The sequence below is a fragment of the Thunnus albacares genome, chromosome 15 (genome assembly GCF_914725855.1).
Source record: "Thunnus albacares chromosome 15, fThuAlb1.1, whole genome shotgun sequence".
In the NCBI taxonomy this organism is placed as follows: Eukaryota; Metazoa; Chordata; class Actinopteri; order Scombriformes; family Scombridae; genus Thunnus; species Thunnus albacares.
In genome coordinates this window covers 10,837,314-10,865,272 of record NC_058120.1, presented here as the reverse complement: position 1 = coordinate 10,865,272, position 27,959 = coordinate 10,837,314, and the positions used below count along the sequence as shown (strand labels likewise).

The 27,959-nt window shown below is 39.8% G+C and overlaps 2 protein-coding genes and 2 non-coding genes across 5 annotated transcripts in view; 1 reads left to right on the top strand and 3 right to left on the bottom strand.

The window, feature by feature from the left end:
* Positions 1-20,643, bottom strand: part of arhgef10 (Rho guanine nucleotide exchange factor (GEF) 10) — a 56,274-nt gene extending 35,631 nt beyond the window's left edge. The window contains exons 1-14 of one of the 2 annotated variants that reach the window (XM_044374190.1): positions 20,471-20,643; positions 12,546-12,655; positions 7,777-8,178; positions 6,283-6,627; positions 5,051-5,087; positions 4,630-4,718; positions 4,243-4,299; positions 3,438-3,625; positions 2,310-2,426; positions 1,488-1,599; positions 1,232-1,344; positions 1,034-1,111; positions 774-953; positions 25-141 (exon numbers count right to left, since the gene is read on the bottom strand). In XM_044374190.1, coding sequence (XP_044230125.1) covers positions 25-141; positions 774-953; positions 1,034-1,111; positions 1,232-1,344; positions 1,488-1,599; positions 2,310-2,426; positions 3,438-3,625; positions 4,243-4,299; positions 4,630-4,718; positions 5,051-5,087; positions 6,283-6,627; positions 7,777-8,178; positions 12,546-12,582 — 1,872 coding nt within the window. In that variant the 5' untranslated portion in view covers positions 12,583-12,655; positions 20,471-20,643. The remainder of the gene's footprint in view (positions 1-24; positions 142-773; positions 954-1,033; positions 1,112-1,231; positions 1,345-1,487; positions 1,600-2,309; positions 2,427-3,437; positions 3,626-4,242; positions 4,300-4,629; positions 4,719-5,050; positions 5,088-6,282; positions 6,628-7,776; positions 8,179-12,545; positions 12,656-20,470) is intronic. The other variant, XM_044374191.1, reaches the window with a different exon arrangement.
* On the top strand, positions 10,360-10,432 carry trnaf-gaa. Its single transcript has one exon. It is a non-coding gene; the product is annotated as a tRNA-Phe (tRNA).
* On the bottom strand, positions 12,294-12,367 carry trnai-aau. The gene has a single exon. It is a non-coding gene; the product is annotated as a tRNA-Ile (tRNA).
* Positions 20,644-21,430: 787 nt separating the features above from the next.
* On the bottom strand, positions 21,431-25,691 carry cln8 (CLN8 transmembrane ER and ERGIC protein). Its single transcript, XM_044374192.1, is given in 4 exon segments — positions 21,431-23,591; positions 23,594-23,867; positions 24,462-25,112; positions 25,586-25,691. Coding segments are annotated over 3 exon segments (879 nt in total). The 5' UTR covers positions 25,020-25,112; positions 25,586-25,691; the 3' UTR covers positions 21,431-23,544.
* Between the last annotated feature and the right edge of the window lie 2,268 nt (positions 25,692-27,959).

Here is a 27,959-nt window from a genome sequence, read left to right as displayed (position 1 = left end):
GCATTTGTACATTCTCTCTCTAACCTTCAGGAACTCCAGGAAGCCGGGTTTAGATGTGCAGGTCTTCCTCACCACTGCCATTGCTGTGCTAAAGTTGTTCACATACTCACTGTAGGCATCCAGCACCATGGATTTTGAAAACTGTTGAGAAACACAGATGTATAAACACAATGCTCACATGCAGTAACATAAACTACATGCACATGTGGAAAAAATACAAGGTTTAGTAAATCAGATTATTATGGAACCATTTTAAGGTGAAGGGACTTTCCTGATCCCCAAATAAACTGTTTTTAAGTACTGTTGTTTTATGATGAGATGAGAATTGTGAGGTCAGGGAGGGCAGTGAGCAGATTTTATATGGGTGTGACATGGGTCTCCTTGTTTCTCTGATATCATGCCAGAGGTTGCCACTTTGATTTTCTCACAAAAACAAGGAAGTGTAGTGAGCAGGACTGTGGGAGAATTAGTCTTTTGTTTTGAAGATCCTTGCGTATGAGTTGCTAGACAGCCAAAGACAAGAGGAGGGTGGAGTGCATACTATAGAGAGAGCAGAGCACGTGTCTTTGACAATAAGTAATAAGGTAGGAATGGGTGAAGTCTGGCTGTGCTGCATACAATCATCATAAATACCATAAATGATAAACAGATTCAAATAACAGGTGGATTCAGGGATACTTTTGTCTGAGGTACCACATCTAATGTAGACAATTTATCTTTAACATATTGGTACAGTTCTTGAAAAAGGTTTTCAAATTACAGGCCCAGCTCACCGATGCCACAAAGACGTCACCAATCATCTCCAGGCTGTCCCACTCGGCCACACGGCTCGCCAGAGCGATCTGGAACAGGAAGTGGCACTGCAGGATCTCACGCACTCGGTAGAAGGTCATCTTCAGTTTCCTGTCACTCAGTAGCCTTGGCTCAATCTGGGATAGGGGCTTCTCATATTGCTGATAAAGCAGACAATGTGAACTGCAATAACAAACACTTCAAAGTGGATTTGGTAATTACTGCAGCTGTACTTGCATACCTCTAATATCCTCTTTAGCGCCTCGAGATAGTTCTTCTCACTCTCCAGTATAGACCCCAATATACATCTTCTCACCAGCTGTAGAGCAAAAATGTTAATGCAGTTGACTCCAGACCAATTGTTTGTTTTCTTTATGAGCAAATTGATAAAGTTAAGAGTCAAAGAATCGAAATAAAAGTTGAAGAGTATATTCATTACTTGTTGCTGTGAAAGGCCCTCTGGGACTGGACCCAGGACTGGCTCAACATTGAAACAGTCCACCTCAATGAAGAGTTCAGACTCTTCATCCTCAAAGCAGGCTGACTTCCTCTCTAAATCATAAAGATGTAAGACAAAGTAAGGTATTTAAAAAGGATTGTATTTGAAGAAATACACAGAAAAAAATGCTGTATTTAACAGAAGACTTCAGAAGACAATGTGTATAGCTACAGGGTCCTTTGAAGGATTTACATACCATGACAGAATGACTTGGTTTTGATGAAAGAGCGTCCCTTCTTCACTGCAGCTTTGGTTTTCTCAAGGCCATCTTTGGTCCCTTCCTTAGCTGCTTTCACCAGCTTTTGCATCTTTGAAGAGACAAAATACACTATAATCCATATTACAAAAGTAGCATTAACTGCTATCTTTTCTCTCCACTTGAGAATTTCCCTCCAAGGTGAAGTTTAGTATACTTAGTCTAAGCCTATGACTAAAATGCTACTGAACTGAGCTACGCAGGACAAGAGCAGTGTTAGAGTAGGGATGAAGACAAATGGCAGATCATGTAAGAGCAGAGCTGAGCAGAGAATGAGATAGTAACTGGGACATCAGCTAAATGTGCTTCCACTATACTTCCAATTTTTTTCTGTTGATATAATTTTAACAGGTGTCTCTGCACTGTATAGATGGTGTTATATTCTTTGTACAAACATAGAATGCTATTGTTTTCAGCTACTTTTGAAACATCTTAAATCAATGGCTATTATCCATCTAATAAGAGCTGTATTGCTGGTGTCTCAGTTACAGTAACTGTAGAATAAACAAATGTTACTTAGGAATATGTCCTAATCTTTACAACCTCCAATGCATGAACATATAATGAGACAGGTCAGTGCAACAGACAAGGAGACAAATGAATTGTATGCAAACCCATCACCAGTACCACCACCACAAGTCATTCACATCATAGCAGGATGAGGGTACTGAGTCAGTAAGAGACACCCAGAGTGAAGTTAGCTAGACTGAGGGTAAAGGGTTGGGACTACTTTGTCTAGCACAGGCAGGTGAGGTAGTTTACCTTCTGCTCGTGTTTCTGTTTTAGCTGCTGCAGCTCTACCGTTCCCACTGTATTTGCCATTAGATCTTTCATCTTTTTCTCATAGTGTTCTTTCAAGCGAGTCAGATCTTGAGAGAGCTAAACAAAAGCAAAGCAAGCATTATTGGTTATGGTTTTGGAGTGAGAGTTTGGAGTGACAGCCACAGCAAACCTACTTCAAATTAATATGTGTTTTGCTGGTTTACTGACTCTATCTTTCCGGATATTTGTTTTGCTTAAAAGTTTAAACTGGGAATCAGGGCAAGAAATTAACTATTTCATAGCACAATGCCTTGTTCCCTTGATCTGATGTTCATGGGCATATTTTTTTGTTTTTGGTGGCCAATGAAGAGTGGAACCATACACTTGCACCACAATTGGAAAATTAATACTTAAATTGTATCACTAAGATGATAGATGATTAAATTGAAATATCATCACGGTGCCAGTTTCTCAATATTGTCTGTTTTTGTTTTATTCACTGCAGAAGTGTGTTTGAAGAAAATTTGACAATAGTTGCATCCATATTTGTCTCACCTGTACGCATTACATGTTAATAGTACAAACGCAGTGATAAATTTTAAAAAATAACTATTGGAATACTGTTCCTCAAATACTGAAGCAATGACCATTTCATTGGCAATAATTACTTTCTGACCTTTGTATACAGCAAAATAAAGTGAAGCTGAATTCTCAAAACCACAAACCAAACCATTACATACAGAGCAGGACCTCCCTCTCAGGTCTGTAGAAGGAAATAGACAGCTGATTTCAAATCAAACATACAAATGGACTGTGTATCATTGAAATCTTGATCCATCAATATTTTTTCCAGAAGTTAAGAATTAGTGCAGTAAAAGGAATTCTTCTAACCAACAATACAATTTTATATAAACAAAGATATAATCTCCGGTGTCATGAGCTTCAAAAAGGGTTTGTGGAAATCCTGGCAGAAAATACAACTTCCACCTTCCAAAACCTCTAAAATAAAACAACAAACATGAATTCCTGTTTCATCCACTACTACCATGATAGTGGTAAAGCATAGTAAAGAAGTTGGTTGCTGGCTGTAATGCTGACAGAGGGATGAGAAATAATTGTAATACACACATGGGTCTTCCTCTGGGGCGGCTTCCCTCTCATGAAGGCGTGGGGCAGGCCATTCTCAGGGCGACCTTCCCCGTCGCTGGCCTCATCGTAGCTTTCAAACTCGCTGGAGCTCCAGCCATTGTCGAGGGAACTGTTGCAGCCACCCTCCTCGCCAAGCTCCACATCATCATAGATCATCTCATCTGGCTCTGTATGAATAGACAGGACAGACATAGAAGTGTAAATACTATAGTTTGACTATACCCTTATATAAATAATGGAGCAAACTAAACACTGTATAGGGTTATTCCATTAAAAAAATTGCAGAATATACCTTAACTTGTATAATGGATATGCAGATAAACACAATAACATTAAAGAGTAACCCAATACAATAACCCTGAAATAAATGATCAGTTGATTTTTGATGCCATAACTTGTGGTGTTGTTGTATAAGACAGCATTATATCATAAAGTGTGCCTTTTATCTTGTTAACAACAACAAAAATCAAACTTTTTTCCCCAAGCTTCACCAAGGGTAGTAGTATTTGGATGGCTATTACATTGCATTGCAAAATAAAAGACATCCAGTAAACCGGTAAAACCAGGCAAACACTGTAAATCTAGACACATAACGATTAATGACACTTTTTCATGCAACAATCTTAAAAATACAATTCAGCATTCCAGCTTTTGAAAAAACGAAAACAGAACAAAACAGGAAACAAGAAATAAAAGTGAGCAGAGCAGACAGGCTTTAGGCTACTGACAGGAACTAAAATACTGAATCTATGACATGAAGGAATGAAAAAGAAAGTTTACTCACCTGTGTTGGAGTCAGAGTTCTCTCTGGGCACGTCATCGTAAATCACCTCGTCTGGATCTGAACCACAAAAGGAACATTTACAACAGCTAATGCAAAAATTCTTACTTCATACAGACAAGTTGTTCACACAACAAACAGGATGCAATGTAAGAGAGATCTAAAAGAGAGGCTGCACACAAGGGTCTGCTTCCTCAAAAGAATAGGGAAGGAAATGTCTGGGAATTCAGTTATGTAAAGAAAAAAAAAAAGACAAACCAGATAATAGTACCCTGAAGGCAGACACTGTGTGTGTTGAGTACAGAGAGTTGAAACAATGATAGTGGTCTTTCCATGGAAATTACATGTGTCTCTATTAGATGAGCATTTGTTGTGAATTTCACTCCTTACTTTCCATCCATGCAGTGTTTGCAGGATCAGAGGCCCATTTAGCCAAAGCATCCTCTTCTCTAATAGGTGGATACTCTTCACTGAAAACACTTCAACAATAAAAACAAAAACAAACAAAAAACCCATGTAAATAAACAACATTGTAACTTTAAACATATTTGACTGTCAGTATAATTTAAGAAAAACATTCAAATTAATTATACGTTTTGTGTATATCTTAATACAGTGATATTGATCGAAGTATTATCACAGATGTGAGGATAGTAATCTCTCATAATATATTGATGAGGATCAGATACAGAATTTTATTATGTCCTGTAACTGGTGTGGGGGTAAGTGGGGAGTGAGAGTTATGCTTCCTTAAGATACTGTAATAAATGTACTAAATAGGGATGCTCTAGCTATGTAGTATGTCACACACCTGTCAACAGAAGTGCTGCCAGTCCCGACCACTGTGACTGAGGAGAGAAGGAGAGAGAAAACATTACACAATGAAAACCTCTAACACATGGTTTCTAAACAATTGCTTGTCTGTGATCTCATTTTTAAGTCCCAAAATTCTCATGACCCATGAGTTAATATGGTTCATGAGCTGTGAATTTGAGTATGGCATACTATTAAAGACTATTTCTAACAGCATGGAGGATGTTCAAGATTGGTAGATGATATACTTAAAAACACTGATATATTTTAACTGAAAAAGAAACAAAAATCAATACATCAGTCTTAGAAATATGCAGGCAGCATGTCAAGCAACTCCTCAAGACCTCCCAGTCTTAAGATTGAGACTGCTGTAATTTCTTAATACGCCACCAGATGTCACTGATGACTCCATGTCCCCTACAGTATGATTAAGTTGAATGTCACTTGACACATGTAGCTATTTTAAAATTCTATGATAAGATGAATCTTGTGTTTTCCTTGGAAAATGTCATGGCAAAAGTGATTGCTGCAGTAAAATGTCCTTGCTAAGCATACCATGGCTAATGACACTCAAAATGAAAACACTGCAAAAGGATAAATAATTTTCTACATCATCACACGTATGACTTTCCAAACCCTTTTACTTAAACATCTGGGTATTTCAGCCTGGTGCAACCTTGGTTAGATAATTACAGTGTAATCAGACTCCTCAGCGTGCCAGGCCACAGGCTGGGGCTGAGCTACTGCAAGATTTTAGGGAAACCGGAAAATCCTCACAGCCAACACAGATCTTTGGGGAGGACTAAATTTAGTCCTTACTTCCTCGTGGCAAGGCTTTAGGAAAAACAAGAGAAAGAAGAAAGGAGACAGGATAGACGAGCTGAGACAGCATTCATGTGTCACAGCACTGTATTTCTAGGCTTGTGTGTTGGGAGAGGAGACGGAGAATTTCACTTGAAGTTTAGAATAAACAGAAGCTTGACAGTAGAGAGATGACAGGAAATGAGGGGAGATAGAGGTGGGGAATGACGTGCAACAAAGGTCTGTGTCTGGACACAAGCTGGGGACTTTGCAATTCATGGTCAGCACCTTAAACCCTTAGGCCACCAGGGCAACCCAGATATCCACAGAATTTTATGTTGGTTTGGGTATTAATTTAATTATCGATCTAGATAATAATTTAGAAAAGCATTTCTCTAGGATTTCCCCCTGCTGCAGGCTCTATTTTACCGTCCTCATCCACGGATAGGTGTCGAATGATGACGGGTGTGGTGTAAGTTGGTGTGATCAGCGGTACACCAGAGGGGGTTGCATAGCCACAGGGCACCGGCACTGAGTAGCCTGCGGTGATGCCGCCAGGGCTGTTGTGGAAATCTTGGGCCTCTCCCTCTCGCTCCTTGGGCTCCCCTGGGGAGGAAGCGGAAGAGGAGGGTCCATGCTGCTGCTCAAGTTGCTGCAGCTGGAAGGGAGTGATGTCAATCACAGAGTAGGGGTTGACCTTTCCCTGGGGGGAGGTCCTGGGGACAGCTTGTGGGGGGTGCAAGTCATTGCTGGACACCTCCTGGCCTTCACTCCCTGGTGAGAGCAAGCAGATAGAATTAACTTATACAGTTACAGATATGGTCAGAGTTAAAGACCTGAGCAAACATGCTTTATGCAGATTACAAAAGATGAATCCCTGTGACTGAGTCTTACAATTTTATCATCATCCTTCCTTCTCTGACTCTATGGACTTCTATTAACGCAAAATTGTATGCTATCTAACGTGTCAATAAAACAATCACTTATGATGTATTTTGTCAACATGTTATTATCATATCATTTTCAAATTTAGATTAGACAGCATGGTTGCCAGCGGAGCACATTTCCACTACTGTCACTTCCATGTACTTAAGTCGAACAAACAATGTCTGGGCAATGTCATCTGCCAGCTGTTTGCTGACAAAACTGCAAGCTGATAGTTATGTCAGTTTTCATTAGTACACTTTATTTGTTGTGATTCCTAAGAGAGTTGTTAATTTATTTCCTTATTTTCCTTAATTATATACTGATAATGTTTTCCTGAGTGGAGAAACTTTTCCAGCGTGGGGTTATTCTGGATGAGCCTCATTTCTTTAAAGGAGCTTTGGTTAAGACTACAAAGTTAGGTTAAGTAAGATTATACATGTAGTGGTAATTAGTGAATTTGAGAAGCTAGAATTAGGGAACATGTAATGAATGTAGCTAATGAGGGATCCTCATGATGAAATATAAGGCATATTATGTGCATGCTTTAAAAGGGCCAAAGCTGAAGTATCAATGCAGTGTGGACATCCCTTCACCAGAGTACTACAGAATGAGTGACTGAGAGAGAATAAGCAGAGCCTAGCCTGCTGCCTGTTGCTGCTGTCACGACTGTCAATGATAAAAACCAGACAACCTCCAGCACCAGGCAGCCTGACATACAAGGTGCCATGAGAGAGACAGACTGCCCCACTTTACTGCCTCACTTTAGCCTGAGTTGAAGCAGCTGGGTTTGAGCCAGACAATCTACACAAAAGGAGAATGTGGAGAATTTTTGATCACTGCCAGAAAATATCTGACATATTCAAAGGATTATTTACGGTCAATCAATATCCGTGCATGACCTTAGTGTAGAGGAGCTTGTGCCCCAAGGAAAGGGAAAAATTGGCTCTCACTCCCGTTGAGCCGACAATTAAGCGTCAACACTTTTAGGCTGCAAACCTGTTCTTCCAGGATCTGTCTCCGCATCATCATCAAGAGGAGGGGGTGGAGGTGGAGGTAAATCTGTCTCCTTGTCATCAGTCCCCTCAGCAGCAGATGTCTCCTCTCCTTCTGTTGTTGCTTCACCTGCTGTGGAGGATCTGCTCGTGGCAACTGTTGTGTCTGCTGATGATGGAGCTGTGTCGGATGTGGTGGAAGGTGCTGGGGGGTCTGGGCTGGGGAGATGACCCTCGGGGTGACTGGACACAGTGTTGTTCTGGCTCTGATCCTTGCTGCTAGGGGCTGAAGGAACTGGAGGTGCAGGGGGTGGGCGGTCAGCCTCGGGGATGTCATCACCACTCTCATCAAAGTCGAAGGCTTCCCCCTCATCTTCATCTGCAAAGGCGACGTTGTCTGCCAACACTGGAAACAGAGATATTAGATATTAGGGCTGCAAGTAACAATTATTTTCATTATCGATTCATCTGACAATTAATTTCTCAATGAATTTATTCTATCTATTATTCACTGGGTCTATAAAACATCAGAAAACTGTGGAAAATGTCCATCACAATATTCTAGAGCAGAAGGTGGCATCATTAAATATCTTGTTTTGTCCATTAAACAGTCCGAGTACCGACATATTAAATTTACAATGATGTAAGCAGGAAAGGGAGCAAATTCTCTCATTTAAGAACCTGAAACCATCAAATCCTTGAAATTTTTGCTTAAAAAAACTACTTTAACAATTAACTGATCAAAATAGTTGCCCATTAGTTTTCTGTCAACCAACTGATCAATTAATCCAGTAATTGTTGGAGCTCTATTAAATATTATCCCAAGAATATCAGATTTACGGAATAATTCCAGAAAAGTTACAATATCAAGATATACATTGCTATCATAGAAACAACATTTAGTACATACCAGAGAAGATTGTATTCATATCACCTACCCCTCGTAGATGAAATGGAAAAAAAACAAACACCATTTCAATTGCTGGAATAATGGTAAATAGTGGGATTACAGCAGAACCAAATGTAGCACTGGCCTTGTGTCAAATGCCAATTACTTTTTCAATGGGCAGATAAATCCAGGAGGATTACTTGTGACATTGGGGTGCTAACTAAAAGACGATTACAACTGAATCTCTCAGTTATATCGCGTCTTTGGGTTCCTGTTGATCACTACGTGCCATCAAACAGGTTGTTGTTTAGCTACACAAAGCAGTAATGTCTAAACTTCTGAACCACTGCAATGGCAAAGTGTTAGGTGTTACGATAAAGAAGAAGTCAACCTGTTGAAGACCGAACAGATCAGCAAAAAGTAATAAAATTAAGTTAAATTCAAAGTTAATTAAAAGTTTCAGAGATGACAGGCAGGATAAGTCTGGCTTTTCCTTCGAGGCCAAAAAGAGACTTGTTGCTGCCACCATTATGTCTGTGCTGGGCTATGGCCATGTTATATACATGCATGCATCTTCGCAATGCCTACACACGCTAAATAAATAAATTTTAAAAAATCATGATTTCACACTGTATTCCATCGAGGCTTTAGCAAAACACAAGTTAAATTTAGGTAAGATTTAACACAATAATCATATTATTTCACTCAAAGCCATTTACAGTTGCACTGTGGGTGGCACTAGTTGTCCTTGGGCTGTTATAAGTTAAAGCACTGAGCCACATACAGACTTATAATTAAGGGTGGGGTCTACTACAGCAGTATGTTTTCTCACAGACATTTTTACATTAAGGTTTTACACCAAAACAGCACATCATCTGCTCTACTTTATGGCAAAAAACAAACTGGGGCAAAGCTACAAGATATATAGTTAACGTTCAAAGGCGTCACGTTCACATCAGAGCACACACTTGGCAGCAGACAGGAAGGGAACAACAAATGTCTTTCCAGTTTCCACACTGCAATTAGGCCAGCAGGAAAGAGAGCTGTTACTCCCTCCAGTGAGTAGTACAGCCTGAGTTTATACATTATTTCTGATCACTGTGGGGCTCAGTCAGCGAAGCTCAAAACAGAGCAAGAGAGAGAAAAAGGATTAGGAATGCACAGGCTCAGCTTTCATCAGCAGTCATGTTTGGCCCAAAGACCTGAATGTTTAAAAACTGGTATGACAGTATTTTAAGTTTCATTCGGTTGTGTAGTGAAAGGAAAAAAAGAATTCAACCTGAATTCAATGCTGAGGAAAATATTAGGTAATCAAAAAAACAGGGTTCACAGATAATAAACTGGATGGATAAACTGGGCCAGAACCACAAAGGCTGAATGGAGGGAACTCTGACTCCAACGACTGAACCCTTCACCTCTCCTGCAGTGATGCTGATTTTCCTATAGAGAGCCAACATGTGGGAGGTCCCTCTAACTTCTGAGAATGATATCCTATCTTTGTCATAGCTTTGCTCGCGAGCATACCACAGATTCTTTGTGAACAATTTTGTCAGTAGTCACAGCTTCATTGTATTAGCTTACAGTCTAACGTCTTACTCTCATATCCTGACTGTGACTCCCAAGGAAAACACAGAACTTCAAGATTGTGTGAGCCATTTCCACCACAAGTCTGTGACATGTACCTCAACAACGTCAGTTGCCGAAATAGCTCAGTTGGGAGAGCGTTAGACTGAAGATCTAAAGGTCCCTGGTTCGATCCCGGGTTTCGGCATTTTGACCTCTTCCCTCCCCCAGCTAGTTCTTTGTAACATTCCTCCACAACACTTTCCTTTAACACCGAGACTACACCTTTTCCTTTTGACACAATTGAATATCTGTAATGCTTTACTAGTCACAGTCTGACTCAGTCAGCTGAGACATTTATGTAGTCCTTTGAAGTCTAGGTGATAACGTTAGTCTGTACACACAATTACCACAAATTGAACCACGTTCAGTGTTGCAACATGCTGTGCCTCCATGCCTGAGCGGTCTACTGATAGTGACCAAGTAAATCTTAACTGAAACTGAAACTCCCCTCAGCAAACTGAACAACTTTGAAGTCCCTCACGGCAACGTACACAGCTCTAAATCACCAGTGCCATTCCCTCGGGCTTTGACAGGTGGTTGTTCCACCCTGTAGTCAGTGTGTTAAGGAACGTTCTGTGACTAATGTTGCAGGTCAACACTGTGACCCCATGTCCATCTGCACCGGTGACTAAGGGTGCATAAGAAAAGAGGTGCAAAGAGCAAACCTGGAAACAGAGATACTATCTGTCTTTCCCATCTGTGCAATAATAAATTGTGTGGGACACAGAGATAAGGCACAGCTAGCTAATATTCTGTGGTACTCCAGGACTGTGGGATGTATATTCATGTGTCAATAATTGCTCTAACGTGCCCTCTGATCCTCTCTCTGTGGCTTCAATGTGAAATACTTGGCTGTTCTGAAATAGAACAGGACTTGATTTAATTGGATTTGGCCAGATGATGAGTCCCAATTGGCCATTCAATAGTACATCTGCAACTATGTCTAGATGAGACCATTGATAGTTGGCTGTGTGGGTTTGCATGCCTGCAGCTTAATTATAGAGACTATGCTGCATGTTGTCCTGAACTTTACAGCACACACACACATACACACAAACCATTCATGTGAGAATCGTCTAACCCCTCTCAACTACATTTATACCCCAGCCCTTAACGCACATTACCAAAATATCTCCACTTTTTCTTAACTTATTATCCTCATAATGATGCAAAGTACAAGATCATGGAAAAATAAACGTGCAAGTGTGTGCACACACATGCACACTGACACACATGACCTAGCTGAGGTACCCATTGTCAATTCATAATCACAATATGGATTCTGTTCTGTGGGCCTATCTCTACTCTGCTGCATAATGGTCTGCTCAAATGAGTCACCGGGTTACGATCCGCTCCAGCATCGCCCTGGCAACAAAGCAAGCGACTGGCCAGCTGGAGACGAAGCATTTCTCTGGCCTGTGTCTATCCCCGGAGGCTGTGTGTGCGTGTGCATGTGTGTGCGTGCTGCTGCAGCAGTATTCAGCCTAATACTGAGGCACATTGTCTGGTATTCACAGCAGCACAGCACATTTCACTCTCCTTACTCCCTCGCTCCTCTGCCCACACACTCCACGCAGCGGTGGAGGAGCAGAGGAGGAGCGGAGGAGAGGAATCTGTGTTGTTTACTCATGCTGTCTAGCTTCACTAGCACTGCAGGAAGTGATGCAACCACAAGATGACCTACAGAAGCTACCAACTGATATCTTATCTTTCTCTTGAAACAGGCAATCAAAAGATATGTGACAAAGTTACACTGTCAACACAAAGCTGTCTGGAGTTACAGGGATGTCTTGAATCTTAACACGGAACTGTGTTGACCTTTAGAATATTAGAAATGAGCTAGATACTTTTCCTCCCTGTGTGCTAATCCATCCTTTCATTGCCATCACCTGTTGCTCAGGTGCCTCAGGTGTTATGACATGAAGTGAGATCAATAAATATCCTCTAATACCCTATGTAAAGTGACCTTTAAGTTATTCTGTCTCCCAAATCTCCACTCAAAAACGTGGCCCGTACGGGGATCGAACCCGCGACCTTGGCGTTATTAGCACCACGCTCTAACCAACTGAGCTAACCGGCCATGTGGACACACATCCACATGCATGCATGTCCAACTGTTCTTCTGCAGCTGCTACTGTGAGCTGAGAAGTCTCAGATTTTTTGACTGTTTTCTCTCAGAAACATAACCCTAAAAAGAAAGTTGAAGTAGAGGCCAAAGTGCATAGCATGTGTGAAGGACAAAGATTTGTTGACTTTACTTTCAGGAGGCGGGGGAGGAAAGTCTTCCACGTCCATGCTTGGCGCTCTTCTCCTGCACAAGCTCTTCAGACGGCAGCATGCAGGGGATCAACTACGCCGACACACATTCCTAAAGGAAAAAACACATACATCATAATGTGGCAAAAAACGTGGGTGGATCCACACAGTATTTCCAAATTAATTCAACACTGAGGAATGTTTCCATACATAATGATGTAAGCACTGCTGACTTTGTGTATGTAAGCCAGTCTCCAAAAGTCCAGTTATACACCTGTTATTCCATATTACTCAATCACAGCAGCACTTCTCCAGCTGAGGAAAATGGCTATGTTGTGGTCACAGTCTGGAACCTTTTGTGTCAACCTCAGAATCTAAACCAAAGCTAATTCAGACAAATAAAGGCATGAATGAAAACAAAAGAAACTCTTGTAGTGCTCCTGAGGAGTATTGACTCTACCACATGTTGCAGTTTACACAACGTACTCATATGCTAATTGTGGGCGTGTGTAATGTCATGGATATAAACAGGTTGACTCCGTGGAGTAGCCTTCTTGAAAAGAAGGGTGGCGGGGGGTTTCTTTGGCTAAATCAAAGTTATTCAAAGCAGGTTTGTGTTCAGATTACTTATGTTTATTGTGGTGATCTGGGTACTACGTAATAGATACAACGTGAATCAATAGTAAAAATGCACCCCTCCTTTAGTTTACTCAGCCGTGGCTTTATCAAATTAAGCAAATTTACTACAGGCATTAAAAAGTTGTGCACACTTTCTTCAAAGAGATCAAATACAATCAAATGTAGATTAGACAACAACACAGCTAAAAGGCACCACTACTTCTACCACTTAAAAGCATGTTTGTTCAGGGCCAGAAAAAAATTTGCAGAATCTGCAGCTTCATTATATAAAAGGTTACAGTGTGCCACAGGCTACAAAACATATTTAATATTAACAAACACCCAAGCATGTTATCATGTCTATAGGTTTATGTTTTACTGCCAGACTTGACTAAAATGAAATGAAAAACAATATAAACATTTAGGGTTCAAGGGTCACTGTGACATTTTAGTAGCAGCCACACATTTTGGCCCAGGGAAATGTCATTAGCATGCTGAGGCAGGAGAGACCTATGGACCTGCATGGGCATGAAAGACATTGCATTCCTCACCAGCACAGCCTTTGTTTGCTGATGTACAATTCGTATCCAGAGGTGACAGTTTCTGTCAAAAGGCCTCCTCTAAAAAAAAAGTTCTATTAGCAGACTTCTACAGCTTCCTAGTATCCTCAAGAGCAGATGACAGAGCCATGACATCATGGTGTAGCATAAAGCAGCCATTGTCGTGGTATGTATGCTCCATATTCTATTCATGAAATCACTATAGTTCAATACAAACCACAACAGAAGTTCACAACCATCCACTTCTGACTAAGACAAACCTACACCACAGTCTTGCAGCAACCAAGAACCAAAGGATAACTCATTCTGAGCCTCAAAGCTTGTTTTGTCTACAAATAATGTGAAATCCTCTGCTTCTTTGTCCTCCACCCTATTCACAGGGCACAAGGCCAGAACAGTGGATGTGAACACACTGAGCCAGTGTCTGCTGAATGCAGCGCTGCTGACAGATAATGCTAGCGCTAACAGAGGCAGGTAGAGTATGCATAGCCTGAGGAAAAATAGTCGGCACAATGGAGAGGAAACTAAAGAGGCGGACAGAAGCAGCTATGATGTTACACGGCCAAACTGACGATGAGGCCTTCTTTAGGTATTATACTGCGCAGTTTGACAAAAAGTGATGTATGAATACGAAACAGGTAGTTACAAGGCACACACAGCTGTAAAGTGACTGGCATACTGTGGCGTGAGAAGTAACAGCCCGGCTCTGACAAGATCTTTGAATAGTGACTCATCTCTTCCTTCGAATGCAAGGTTCAAGGTCTAGGACAGAGGTAAAAGGAAGGAAGGGAAAAGACGCAAAATATTCAAGTGTGCTCTTTATGATGCAGCGACAGAGAAGAGAGAAGTTACACTGTCTGCTTCTTTTCTTTGTCTTCTCATGAATTTGTAATACAAATTAAGCCAAAATGATGAACTTCATTGTCTTCAAGAACAGCAGGGTCAGTATTTGATCGCAATGTCACACATTACAGCACTAAGTCAAGAAACGTAGACAGCCTTTCTCACTCCTGCTTTGAAACCAATCTGCAGATTCCTCAATAGCTATTCTCTCTTGCAATTACTCTGCTTTTCGTCTTTTTACTTGCTTCTTAGAAAAAACTAAACACACCTTTCCACAAAATTACATCCTGCCTGGCCTGTGGTGTGGTTTGACTTCAAATGTGCTTTGCACCATTCAAGCACCTGGCTACCCCATGGAGATGACCAACTCAATAAAAGCACTCCCTACATATGTAGCATCTGTCAGCAACCTGTCTATACTGCAACATTGTAAATAGTAATACATTTACAATGTGCAACAAAAGCAGGCAGGTGAGTAGAGTGTGGTTTACAAACCAGCATAGAAAGGAAAGAAAATATTCCCCCTGATTTATTTATAATCACTCCACCCCACTAATCTGATCAGTGTTTAGACTAAATAAACAGGTACTGTCTAACACTCAAATGCGGGAGCAGTTGTTGAGGACAGAGCGGAAGACAACAGAAAGGTAAATTCAGCCCCATAGTTGATGACAGACTCAACTGAGCATGTCATTACATGTTGGGGAAGGCTGAGCTGTGCTCCGCAGACAGGAAAACAGTCATCTGCTCTACTGGTATAATACAAACAATTTGCTAACATGTGTATTCCTAATAACCTATGTTAAAGAGCAGGCAATGACAAGGATCAAAAAACATGTCAACAATAGGTATGGTACATATTCCATAGTGTAGAGGATGAATTCACACTTATGTTCACTCAAACAGATAATTCAACAATTGCCTTTGGGATGGCACTTTGAATGTAAAGTGCTTTTAAGGTTCTTGCACATTTCTCCATATCACTACTCTATATTACATCTTCAGGCTAACACATAATTCAAATTCCAAATCAAAGAAATCAAGGAACAATGAAACCTACATGCACAGCATATGATGACCAGACAGAAAACCACCAACACCTAAATAATTACTTTTTCGTTTCTGGTCATTTAAAAAAGTAGATATACTTTTCTCTGTGCTTTTAAACACATATTTCATGTAATTTCCATACAGTTTCTAATCAAGATTTTAAAAAATCTGAGCTTTTGTAAATTTCCTTAGCATATACTGTAACTGCTGGCCTGTCACTTTAACCAATGAGAAGTCAGTCGAAAATTAGTTGTGTGTGTTGCTGAGAGCTATCCTACATCAAAATATCTGCATTGGTAAGGGGTTTTGATTCTTCTGTAGAGTTTTCTGGAGCGCACTTAATGACAAGTGGCATTCCACACATGGGCTGAAAGTCATAAACAAAAGCCTGGAGGAGAGGGTGGTATGAAGAGAGAGACTTGTAGTCTGCTGTGAGTATCTGTCTTTGGCTTCACAGCTCTTTGGCTGGCTGTTTAGTGTGTCCCAATCTTTTCCTTCTGCCAGGATTACAGTAATCAGACCTCAACCGAAACAGCAGATCCCAGGCCTACAAAGAGTGGATGGACAGGCTTAACAAAGTAATGTATTTGTGGGAAGGTTCAGGAGAGGACAGGACAGTACCCTGCAGCATACTAAAAAGGAAAAAAAGGTAGCTTACTCTCGCCTCTTCACAATCAGCATTCAAAAGTTGAAAAACAAGTGTCAAATAAGTGAAGATTGTTTCACTATTGCATCATTACATATTGTTTATTAGCCTATATAGTTTGTTTCATTTGTTGGCACTGCTGACCACTGGCTAAAAAAGATCTGTGGCCCATACAAGAATCAAACCCTCATCTTTGGCATTACTTACAACAAGAGCCTAAATGATCAATCGATCAACAAAAAAGAATCGGCAACTGTTTTGATAATAAATTATTCATTAAAGTCACTTTTCAAGCAAAGATGCAAAACATTCTCCAATTCCAGCTTCTAAATTGCTGAAAATGATTAATCAAGAAAATAATCAACAGATTAATCAATAATGAAATCAATTATTAGTTGCAGCAATAACAACACACTCAAACCAACTGAGCTAATCAGCCCAAATAACCCATGACTCTGACTGTTCTCCTTCCTTGGCCTGACCTGAACAGTAGTGGGAGAAAGTGGAGAGGGCTGTATGGTGGCGACAGAGATGCACAAAACAGGAATCAACTCATAAACTCAGACAGTACAGCTCCAACAAATACAAGCATCCATATTTGTTTTAAAAATCCAGCAACACTTTGACAATTAAGTTGAAGCGGAGCTGGTGGAATTATGGAGGGAGAATCAATGTTTGTTGGGCATTTCAAACAGAGATTATCACACTCTCAGATGGTTTACTGTGGAATAGCCAAGTTGTGTATTGTGAACAACATGCCAACTATGTGGTATTTATCCACTGGTCCATTATGCCAGGTAGTGCAGCCTGAGCAGCAACAACGACAGCCTTTAGTTCAACCTGTTCTCAACTCAAAAGCTCTGAGGCACATAAAGGGATCAACCATAAAGTATCACAGTATCTGGGCCAACCAGCTTTGACATCATACCACCCATCACCACCCACCCTGACCTCAAAAGGGGAGGGGAAGCTTGTGGAGTTCAGCAGAGCAAAAACAGACGTAAGCTAGCTCACTTTAAAAAGTGAATCCTGACTCTTGGTAAGTGGAAACTGCAGATTAGATCAGCAAAGGACAAATTGGGCAAATAGTCTTATATTCTTAGACATAAATATCATAATGAATTACAGCTAAGCAATTCTCCTCATAATTACATCTCCTTTTGTTCTTGTAGCAGCAAAAGTCTTCTCATCTATGGTAGAGTTTATGCCTCCACCAATCCCCCACTCAGAGTAATATCACATGTTGTAATATAACATGCTGAACAATCTATCAACATAGTCTGAAGACCAAAAGATTAGCGTGGTATTTCACATCAGCTACTAGTTATAATTATAAGCTTAACAGGTGTGGATATTAGGGAATACACTTCAATAGTGCCTGTGGGGCTGCAGTATTTTTATTTGATGCCAGAGGTGTGATCTATTGGACCTATGAGGGGATTGCATGACTGGATTTAGCCACAAGCTCTGAAGCCATGTTTCTAAAGTGAATGTGGTCAAAGCTAAACTACCTCAATGATTCAGAACTGCATGGCATTATCCACCACATAACAATGTGTGATGTAACCATTATGATGCATCAGTTAGGCATGATACATTACACAGAAGCTTTGCCCACCACAAAGAGTAACATTATACTCCTAGTAACGTCCCTACTAGTTTATGTTTACTTCTTATATTGACCTTAACTTAGAGGCAATAAACAACAAAATTCTGACAGGGCCCTCCCGGCTTAGGAATCACTAACCAAAATGAAAAAATGTAATATTTTAAATGTGATGTCCATTTGAAAACAGAGGCAGCCGCAGTCTTGGCTGTCACTCCTGACTGGTCCCCACCCACCCAGTGAGCCACACCAAAGCACTGTGAGAGCCCAACATGTCACCAGAAGAACACTATTTAGTGTGTGGTGAGCAGTGGATAAGCGGCTGCTTCAAAGAGCTTTTGTGGAGTGGTTGGGTGTAAGCTCTGAAGGCATTTTAATATGAATAGAGCAACTCAGTCAGATTACAACGAATGACCGCAGGAAGCTGCAATAATCTTGATCATCGGAGTAACTGGCCATTGCACTGACTTCAAAGAGTGGAGACGGTTTCTGAAGCCAAGATTGTCAGTGACCCTCTGCGGAGTTCTCATCTATAGTTCAATGCATACAGCATGGTGCTTACATTTGAATAGGGGGCTCAGTTGTGGCAAGGGACCTTTATCACATGCCATCACCCTCTCTCCCCCTCCCCACTAATTTCCTGTCTGTCTATACTTTCTACTGTCAAATAAGGGCAAAAATGCCATAAAAACAATCTTTGCAAGACTGCAATGTATCATTGTATCAAACCCTACTGACTTTGACAATGCACTAAATTTATCCGACACATGTTCCCAGATGCTAAACAAGTGCGTGGTATGCAAGCAATTTCACACATCCACCTGCACAAGAGATGCGGACTTTCTTTCCCAGCTGCTGCTAAAGTATCTAAGTTGCTAATCCATGTCCTATCTCAGTTGATCCTCGGTGGGGTTGTGGGTGGACAGTGAGTTCATAACTGCCTTTCTAAAAATGAATGGTATGCTCCTCAGCTCAACCGCTGTGTACTCTGGCACCCCAAGCTTAGTCATGGTAAATAGAAGGCATTTCCATGAGCCGCTATTGGCAAAGTAGAGTACGTGCCTCGTCACAATTACTTTAGCAATTAGCGATTTCTGGCCTCCACTAAACTACATCTGTGACAGGAGAAGATACTGCAGTTTGGTCATGTTTTCATGCTGATGATAAAAGAGTTTTTTAGATGCAAACATGCATCTACTCAACAGTCATGACAAACAGCATTAGCATTGATTGCCAGCATCCCTTTCTTCAGTATACCAATGACAGCTGTCGTTCATTGGCTTAAATTAGCTACAATAACAGTTTTATCTAAGCGGTGTCTGAAAACATCTGCAGGGAAAGCAGCTGTGGCTTGATTAGAAGGACGTGTCACACAGAAGGGAACCTGTGTACTCACGTGAGTGCTAACAGAAGGAAACTACAGTGAATTTGAGCAAGGAAAAAATGATTTGTACTCCCTGGACAGCCTTCACTAAGTGTTATTACAGTGAGGTGAGGAATTAAGCATCTGTATTCGCAGCCAGGCCACCCTGGCTATTTGCTAAACAAATTACCAGTGGAGACTTTTGTGTACATGCATGTGTGTGTGACCTCCTCAATGTTCCAACTCACACTTGTACTGGCCGAGTGAACTGGACACGCATGGCACCAGACAATACAGATGAAGATCAAAGTGGTCTTTGTATTTAAACCATATTTTAGAGGATTGGTTAAACTTTATAGATTCTTAGAAGCTCTTGCCTTTTGCTGTGCGGAAAGGGAACTTCTTAGGAAACATTTTAATTAAATTATGGTTTTACTACCTGTTTAGACTGATCTTCCAGTTGACTGGAGCTAAGCAGCCCTTTCACTGAGGAATGCTATGCATGACTACTTGAATTTGTAGTTGGGCTGACTGCTCCAGCTCAGGAAGACTTCCACACTTATAAATGATTTTAGATGCATAGAAAGTGCACATTGACTCTTATGTTTTCTTTTTATGTGTTGTATGAATTACGTTATGGTTATTATCAAGGTTGCAAACTTGGCATGCTGTTAATTCAGTGTTATTAAAGTAAAAGGCTATCTTGCACCTGCAACTGCATCCTTGAAGAGGGACAGAGAGGTCAGAAAGTATGAAGTTGTGCTCAACATTGACATATCCTTCAAAATTTTACAGGGTCAAAGCCAGTGGATACAGATTATTGTCCTGTCTCGTTAGTATGTCAAACAAAATGACGCAGAAAAAGTTGAACAGAAAAAAACACAAACTTCAAGTTTTTATAACAGTTGATTTCGAGATTAGGATGCATTAATTAGCATACATGTGCAGAAAAAAGGAGTAAATGTCTAACTTAATATTTGAGGATGTTATACGTTAGCTAGTTGACTGTGTTGGCAACTTGGCAAAGTTAACTGAGGCGCCACGTTATAGCCATCACCCAATACACTGTTTTAAAAATAAAAACATACTTAAGCCACTATAACACAAAAAGAGAAATATATTACATGTTTCTTATCAAATAAAGTAGCTTAGCGTTTCTGCTCACCTGAACTAACAGTTAGCAAACCAGTTAGGGATATTTAAAACTTTGTCAGAAACAATGAAAAAAGTCCTCAACTTACCATTTTACGACTTTTACCAAGTGAATTTCTTTACCCCTTCGCAGTAATACTGTTTAAGTGTTAAACGTCATGCATTTCTGACTTCAACACAACTTTAAATACATCAAAACACATCCAGTTTTCGTCTACTGTCCTTCTTTTAACTTCACTCTCTGCTATGCAAGCTGACTCCATCCCTGGAAAACCCTCTACCTCCTGTTAGCAACTGATTGGCCGGCGGGTGGACTCGGAGAAGCTCTGATTGGCTGCGAGAAACGTCAATCAAGTATCCAACGTCTTCTCCGGTAGGATCGGACAGAGCGGTTCCAATCTGCCCACGTGACGTGTGAGGTGGCTCCCCATCTCAACAGCTGTCCGGAGATGATGTTGGAGGAAAGTTTGTCTAACTGTACGGAGCATGTTGCTAGTAAATAAACTTCCAGTTTTGCTGTTTTGCACAGTACCCTGTGTATTATCCCTTATAATTTATTAATTTTTAATGGTAATATACTCATAAACTGCACCAGTTTCTCTTTATTACACTTTATTGAAATAGTAACATTCTAAACAAACGTTAAATCAAATTATTGATTGATGTACACATAGTGGCTTTGAAACTTTTGTTTCTTCAGGCTTGTGTTTGAGCAAAAAAAAAAAAAATGGGCATATTATAAGACAACTAGGAACTTGTAGTTTAAACAACTCCTTCAATCACAGTTAAACTGAATAGCATTTTTAAATTTAAGACCTTACATAACATCTCTGACATTCACACTTCAGCACATTTTGAAATGCTGTGTAAAATAAATCTGTAAGGAGGGTGGTGTTAATCCTTTTGGAAAACTAAATCAATGTTTCGCCAAATGGGAAAAACTGAGTAAACATACTTAAGAAATAATTATTCCTATTCTGCCACCTACAGGCGGATGTTCTATTGCGCAGGCTTAAGATGAAGTATGAACAAAAACAAGGGACACAATATGTCAACAAACATTTTATTTTATGTCAAAGTCTCAAAGTCAAATAAACTCAAATTAACACATTTCCCAACAAAAACATGACGTTGAATATTTTGGCCTAAGACATAAAACTTAAAAGGGAAACCTTCACCCATCTCATAAAGTTACTTCAATGTGGTCATGACAAATGAAAGCTATAGGAAAATCCAACACAATCTGATATTAGTAATTTTTGTAATAAATGTTAAACTGTTACTAAAATAATGACAATACTTCTAGTGTAAATACACTTATTGTACAATGCACCAGACAATGTGTGGTTTCATCTTAGTCGTCCCAAGACCTGTTTCATGAGGCAGGTTTAGAGTTATCTTGATTATGCTGCTGAGTCAAACTCGACAAAGTTCTTTATCAGTCCAGATAACTCAGGAAATCTGCTTCTTAGAATAAACAGTGAGTAATAAAATGGCCCTGCAAAGGCTTTTTTGAATATCTTCAACTGTTCATTAACCTTACCAGTGAACTCATTTATTTACTACGCCGGATAACTTCCCTCAGCCCCAATTCCAGGAGTTGAAATGTATCCTACAGATGCAAAAGATTAATCTAGATTAATACTAATGTTTAAAATGGAAACATCTAAAATTGTAGAGTTTATAAACAAAATTAGATGTGGGCTACAGTAGCAATGTTAATTCTGCAATGTTAAAAACACACAGTGAGAAATGGGAGAAATTAAAAAGAATCTGAAAGTTTGCAGCTGAGTGACAATCAGATTCAGGCAATGCTTCCAACATACTCATCCAAGCAAACAAAAACATCTTATGCCAGTTATATGACAATGAACAAATCCAACCCTCATTTCCAGAACAATGTGGTCAGTGTGTGAAAAAAACAAACTTAAGACATTTTGATCTGACATGAGTAGTAATAAACATCTACTAAACACTATTAAACACTTCTAATTTAAAGTAACTTGATTCATAATATCAAATAAATCATGATCGAAATGTTGCATGGTAATACTGTGTAACACTGCCACAGTTTCATCACATTGCATCTCCATTTTGGACAATAGAGCCTTTGTAAAGTTGACCAGTCCTCAGTGTTCTTCTGTTTAGAAATTTCTTTCATGAAAACAACCATGATAAACATTTCCCTCTGTGCTGAAAGAGGATTCATGGTCCAAAAACTACCAGTGTGACTCATGAACTGACTTATCGAATTGTCCACTTAGCATTTAATAGCTACAACTACTAACCTGTAGAACCTCAGTCTTGACCCAATTTTCTAGCCTACGCTGCCCAATCATTGCTGATTAACTATGTTGCAACAATGGAGCTGTGCATGACCAAAGTCACATTCTCGATGTTGCTTCACTTCAGAGTTGTTCTATGACCACTGAAAACATAACCTCCTCTGTTTCACTCATATCGTATCCTCAAGCAAACAACATGTTACTATAAGGTTTCTTTTACCTGCAACATAAATAGAAACAATCTGTCAATAGCAACAGATTAACAGAAGAAGCTGTGGGCAGACAATGCAATGCTTCTTTAATCGGGACAGGATGTAAATCTCTACATAAGGTAGGTGTATAGTGGCCTCACATTTTGTTGTGTTGCTTTCAACTTAAAATTCAAAATATTTATGTCCACAAGCTTATTTTTGCTAAAACAATGTTTTAATTTGTGTTTTTGCTTCTGAATGGTTCTTGCAAGAACTGCTCACATGTATTTTTCCTTATTGTGAATAAATAACCAATCGCAGCGTCCTCAAAATGATGCAAACAAGCAGCTTCCCATTCATACATAAACAACCACACCTACCTATTAAAAGCTACCCAGACGGAAAATTAATATTCTTTCCTCTGGACTGTCAAATACTTATCGGCATGATAACTGTCTGAAAGCCTGATGGAAGACAATGTAATCTCTTTTTGTCTAGGTCATACCAGACAACTTTTAAGAGCTTTTTAAATAAGTTAAGTCCCAATACCACAAGGACTTAGGGTCCAAATGTGTAAAAAAAAAAAAAAAAAAGTCTGAATCTGATAAAATAAATCTTAAAACACTCAAGGAAAACAAATAAAAAACATAGCATCATTCAGACAGGGAATGATCTCCTTGGTAGCCTTCAGTTAGCATGGGGTTTGACAGAAACCTCGGACTGGCCCTGTGTGGATCCACGGGTGCCGGTTTGTTTCCAAAGTTCCAATCCACAGGGTTGAGCAGCTGCATGGTCTTTTTGTGCGTCCAGATGGGGTTGATGATAAATGTGAGCAGAGCCAGGCCGGAGAAGAAAAGCAGGATTTGGGGTAGGGCCACATGAGTAATGAGCTCTCTCCAGTGGGTCAAACTTACCCACCACATGTAGTAGGTGAGCACCATGCGACAGTGGAACATGTGGATCATCACCCACTGGTTGGTTCGCCAAAACAGGCTGCGGGCCCAGCCGGCCTATCAGGAAGGAAGAAAGATAGATTGAGACAATGACGACTGAGGTTTTTGAAAGCAATTTTTAAATAATGTTCAGTAAACAGCAATCATCTTTATTAGTGTGAAGATCTTAATGTGACATATAAGTGTTTTATAACATTACATAAAGCTATTATTTTAAACTATATCATCATTTTACGCAGTCAACATCTTTGCATTTTCTGTGCATTCAAATCTGTGGGTAGGAGGAACAAAGAAAGTTCAGGTTCTGGTTCAGTCTTTTTTTAATAGAACTTCCTCTTTCAAAGAATACCAAAGTGTAGCTGTTGGCAACCATAAGGTGCACAAGACCAAAGAGGAACTGAAACATGTTGACACTTTGAGAAATTTTCATGATAGTTGACAAGAACCTGTAAACAAATAGATGATCAACCAGCAGCATCAGATGCTATTAGTAAAGCCCTGAGACTTTGGTAAACAAATAAAGATTTGGTGACTGCAGTTACTGCTCAAATGTGGTAAGGGTAGATTGAAAGAAACCATTTGTAAGATATGTATAGAAACATGTGGGGACAAGTCGTTTCACTCTAAACAATAGCACTATGAAGTCCCTACCTTCAGTAACATCCAGGATATACATGTGAATGGTGTGCTCATCTCCAGCAGCAGCGTAACCATCGGCAAGAAGTGGCCCAGGGAATCCCACACCACCGCCCCTGCGTATCCTGACAGGGCGAAGAAATGGTGCGTCGCCAGTGGGAGGTCAAATGACCAAAATACCACACTGGAGGCATGCAATGCTACATTCTCAAACAAAAAGAAACCCGTGGCTGTGAGGACATTGAACCATGACCAGTCCTCTTGTCCCCTCACTTTGTCTCTGGTTAATGCAGAGTCCTCAGTCAATGCCCTGAGACCAGCTACAGTACTCTGGATGCCGAATGCTGCCCGAGTTGCTGCAAGGTTCCAGAAAACCTTCTCTTTAGCTAGCAGGGACCTGTAGGTGCCGGACAGTGCCACAGACAGGAGGTGGGAGAGGAGAAATATTGCTGTATAGAAGGTAAAGCCGAGGCCAATAAGCTGGAGGCGATGATCCCATGAGAAGTATTCTGCACTGGGCTGGGATGGGGCACCAGCAGGAGGCAGATGGCTGGTCTGCTGCTCAGGATCCATGGTGTTTGAGGGAGGTTAGTGGAGCTCAAGCTGAGGGGAGGCTCAGCTGCAGGTGTGGCCCTGAGCAGCGCCAGGCACATGCCTGTGGGTCACCTGCAAAACAAATGAAAGCCGCTGAAGAGAAAAAACAAAACAAAAGTACTGACAAGCTCCACTGCACACCATCCCCGAACATATTACTCTTGCTATATTCACATGTACAGTTTACCCAAACTCCATTAATTTACATGTATACCTCGTTAACATGTTTCACTTAAAATATACAGCCTATTGTTTAAAGTTGTGTCGCGTTAAGAGTATTTGTCAGCGTCTCGGGTTAATAGCGTTAAGACAACTTGTAACTCGTGTTAAGTAAAAAAAAGCTCGACACAGAACCAAAATATCGTGTTTCTCCATTTAAGCCAAAACTTTTATTGTCAAGTCCTCCAAAAACGTGATGAGTCAGTGTCAAACTCAAGTTAGCTGTGTTGTAAAATTAGCACCAAAAAAACACTACGACGACGAAATGTGAGACCGACTAAAACTAACACAATGGTAAAAAGTCAAAAGCAGTAATTATAACTTACCACAAACTAGCTAACAGCCCTTTAGTACATACTGTCCAGTTTTAGGAACACTGTGCTGATTTGTGAAGCTTCAACAGGAAAATTCACATCATACGACTTCAATTTGGTCATGTGACCCTAAAACAGGAAGTAACGCCCATTTTAAATTTCTGGATATTCCATTGGTCGGCGCCGCTCACATTTGTGTTAGCATCCCATCCTATTGGTTATTGTCAGATGTATGCAGACATATATGAAACACAACGTTACTAAATGTAATAAATGCTGCGTTGCCAAATATGTCTCAAACATATGATTAGATATAGCTACCACAATAGACATACACTGTAAAGACGTGTCAGTGGAGAATTTAAAAGTATTATGATTTAATATTAGTGATACAGTATATTTGATAACATGGAAAATTTCATTGATAACACGTTGTGCAAAAACTTTCATTAGATTAAAATTCCATGTATACCTGCTTATCCTGTGCAATGTCACAGGAGTAAGTGTAGCCCTACACAGCGTGACTCTGAACTTCTTCCCTTAGGAAAAAAAAGACTGAGGTCTATAAAAACCTCTGCCAGCAGACACAGGAACTGTTATCAAACTGGACTTTACATTTCACACACCTGTTTTAATCCCTGCACTGGCCACTTTCATATGGTTCATCAAACTGGACTTAAAATTGTACATTGCACTCAGCCTCCACTCTTAACATCATCATGTCACATTTAATTTTTGCACTTGTCACCATTTCTTGGTCCGTAGCGCAGTCAAGTTTTATATCTCATTTCGAAGCTATTACTATTCCATTCTGTAAATAGATTTTAAATTTTAATTTTTCATTTAATTTGAGTATCACTTAATTTCATTTCATTATTATTATTACCTTACTCTTGTTATAATTTTATTCTTCTATGTTGTGTTTATGGGAGCAAACACCAAGACAGATTCTTTGTAAGCTTGCATACTTGGCTAATAAACAAATTCTGATTAGGTCAGGGGCTAGGTGCATGCTATGATCAACAACTCCACACACATACCATCCAACAAAAGTATATGGGCTGCTGGCAGGAGAGAGTATGCTACTTCTTAGACCGTACCTGCAATGAATAGGTGATCAGCTGTCCACTGAAACGAGCTACCAACTACATATTCTCCCACAACAACAGTAACAGTTATATTCAGGGTTATTTAAAGTCTTCATGAATCTCATGAAGTTGAACCTCGTGTATAGCCCTGAATACATTACTAACTGGAGAGATGGTGACTTCCCCACAAGTCGGAAATGATGAAGCGTCCTGTGATATATCATGCCATAATAATCTGAGCAATTATCTAAAAATGTATAACTTGTTTTATTGGCAACTGGGAAAGTGAAGCACAGACAAATACAACTGCAACTGAACCCATGAATTTATTTCCTTGTCCAACAGGGGGTGACCTCACCTCATAGATTTGACATGATATGACAGGACAGGAAAAGGAGCTTAAATTGAGTTCTAAAAGGTTTATATATATATATATATATATATATATATATATATATATATATATATATAAAGGTAACCTAGCCCTAATCCTGAATGCTGAATGGATGAGTTTTTCTACATGTCAAGAAAATATACACATTATGTACAAGAACATGTAAAAACAAGCAGATCAGAAAAAAAAGTAATACAAATGTTGCATGATCCTACATTTAAAGGCTGCACTCTGAGAAGAAGTCTAAACAGCCAGAATATTATTGTTATGTTGTTAATATTATTGCTTATGACTAACAATAATGTGGACGTTTGATGATGAAATTTGAAAGTAGTCATAATATAGCAGAACTCAGTCAAGTAATTCTCAGTTTTAAATTGGATATAATTTTTAAACAGATATTTGATCATAGGACACGTAGATAGATGTAATCTCTATTTAAATTAATGTCAGACATGATTGTTTGTCAGCTACACCAAATGTGGCAATGGTGCCAATTATGCCTATAATGCATGGAACCTGCTCATGGGATTAAATTAGATTAACATTACAATAGTAAGCTGCCCAACATCTGCATATCGTCACAATGAAAAAATGTCATAAATTCTGTTCACAACCAACTTTCTGTCTTGACTTGAACTTTAACAATGTTGCTACTCAGGCCAAAATTTCATGTGCAGTCTGCTCTTAAGAATTCACACATCAGATATTAATCATTCTATAGTGTAGTCCACCTAAAAGATATTTTTGAACAACATAGTTTTTGGAAAATCAGATCTGAATATTATATGAAGACTATAATGTGCATTTCCTGAGGAAAACGTGTGTGATTACTGCTAGCTAATTAGACTGCCAGCTGCTGCTGCAAGCTGCTGCTCTTGCACCAAAATCTTTGAATATTGTA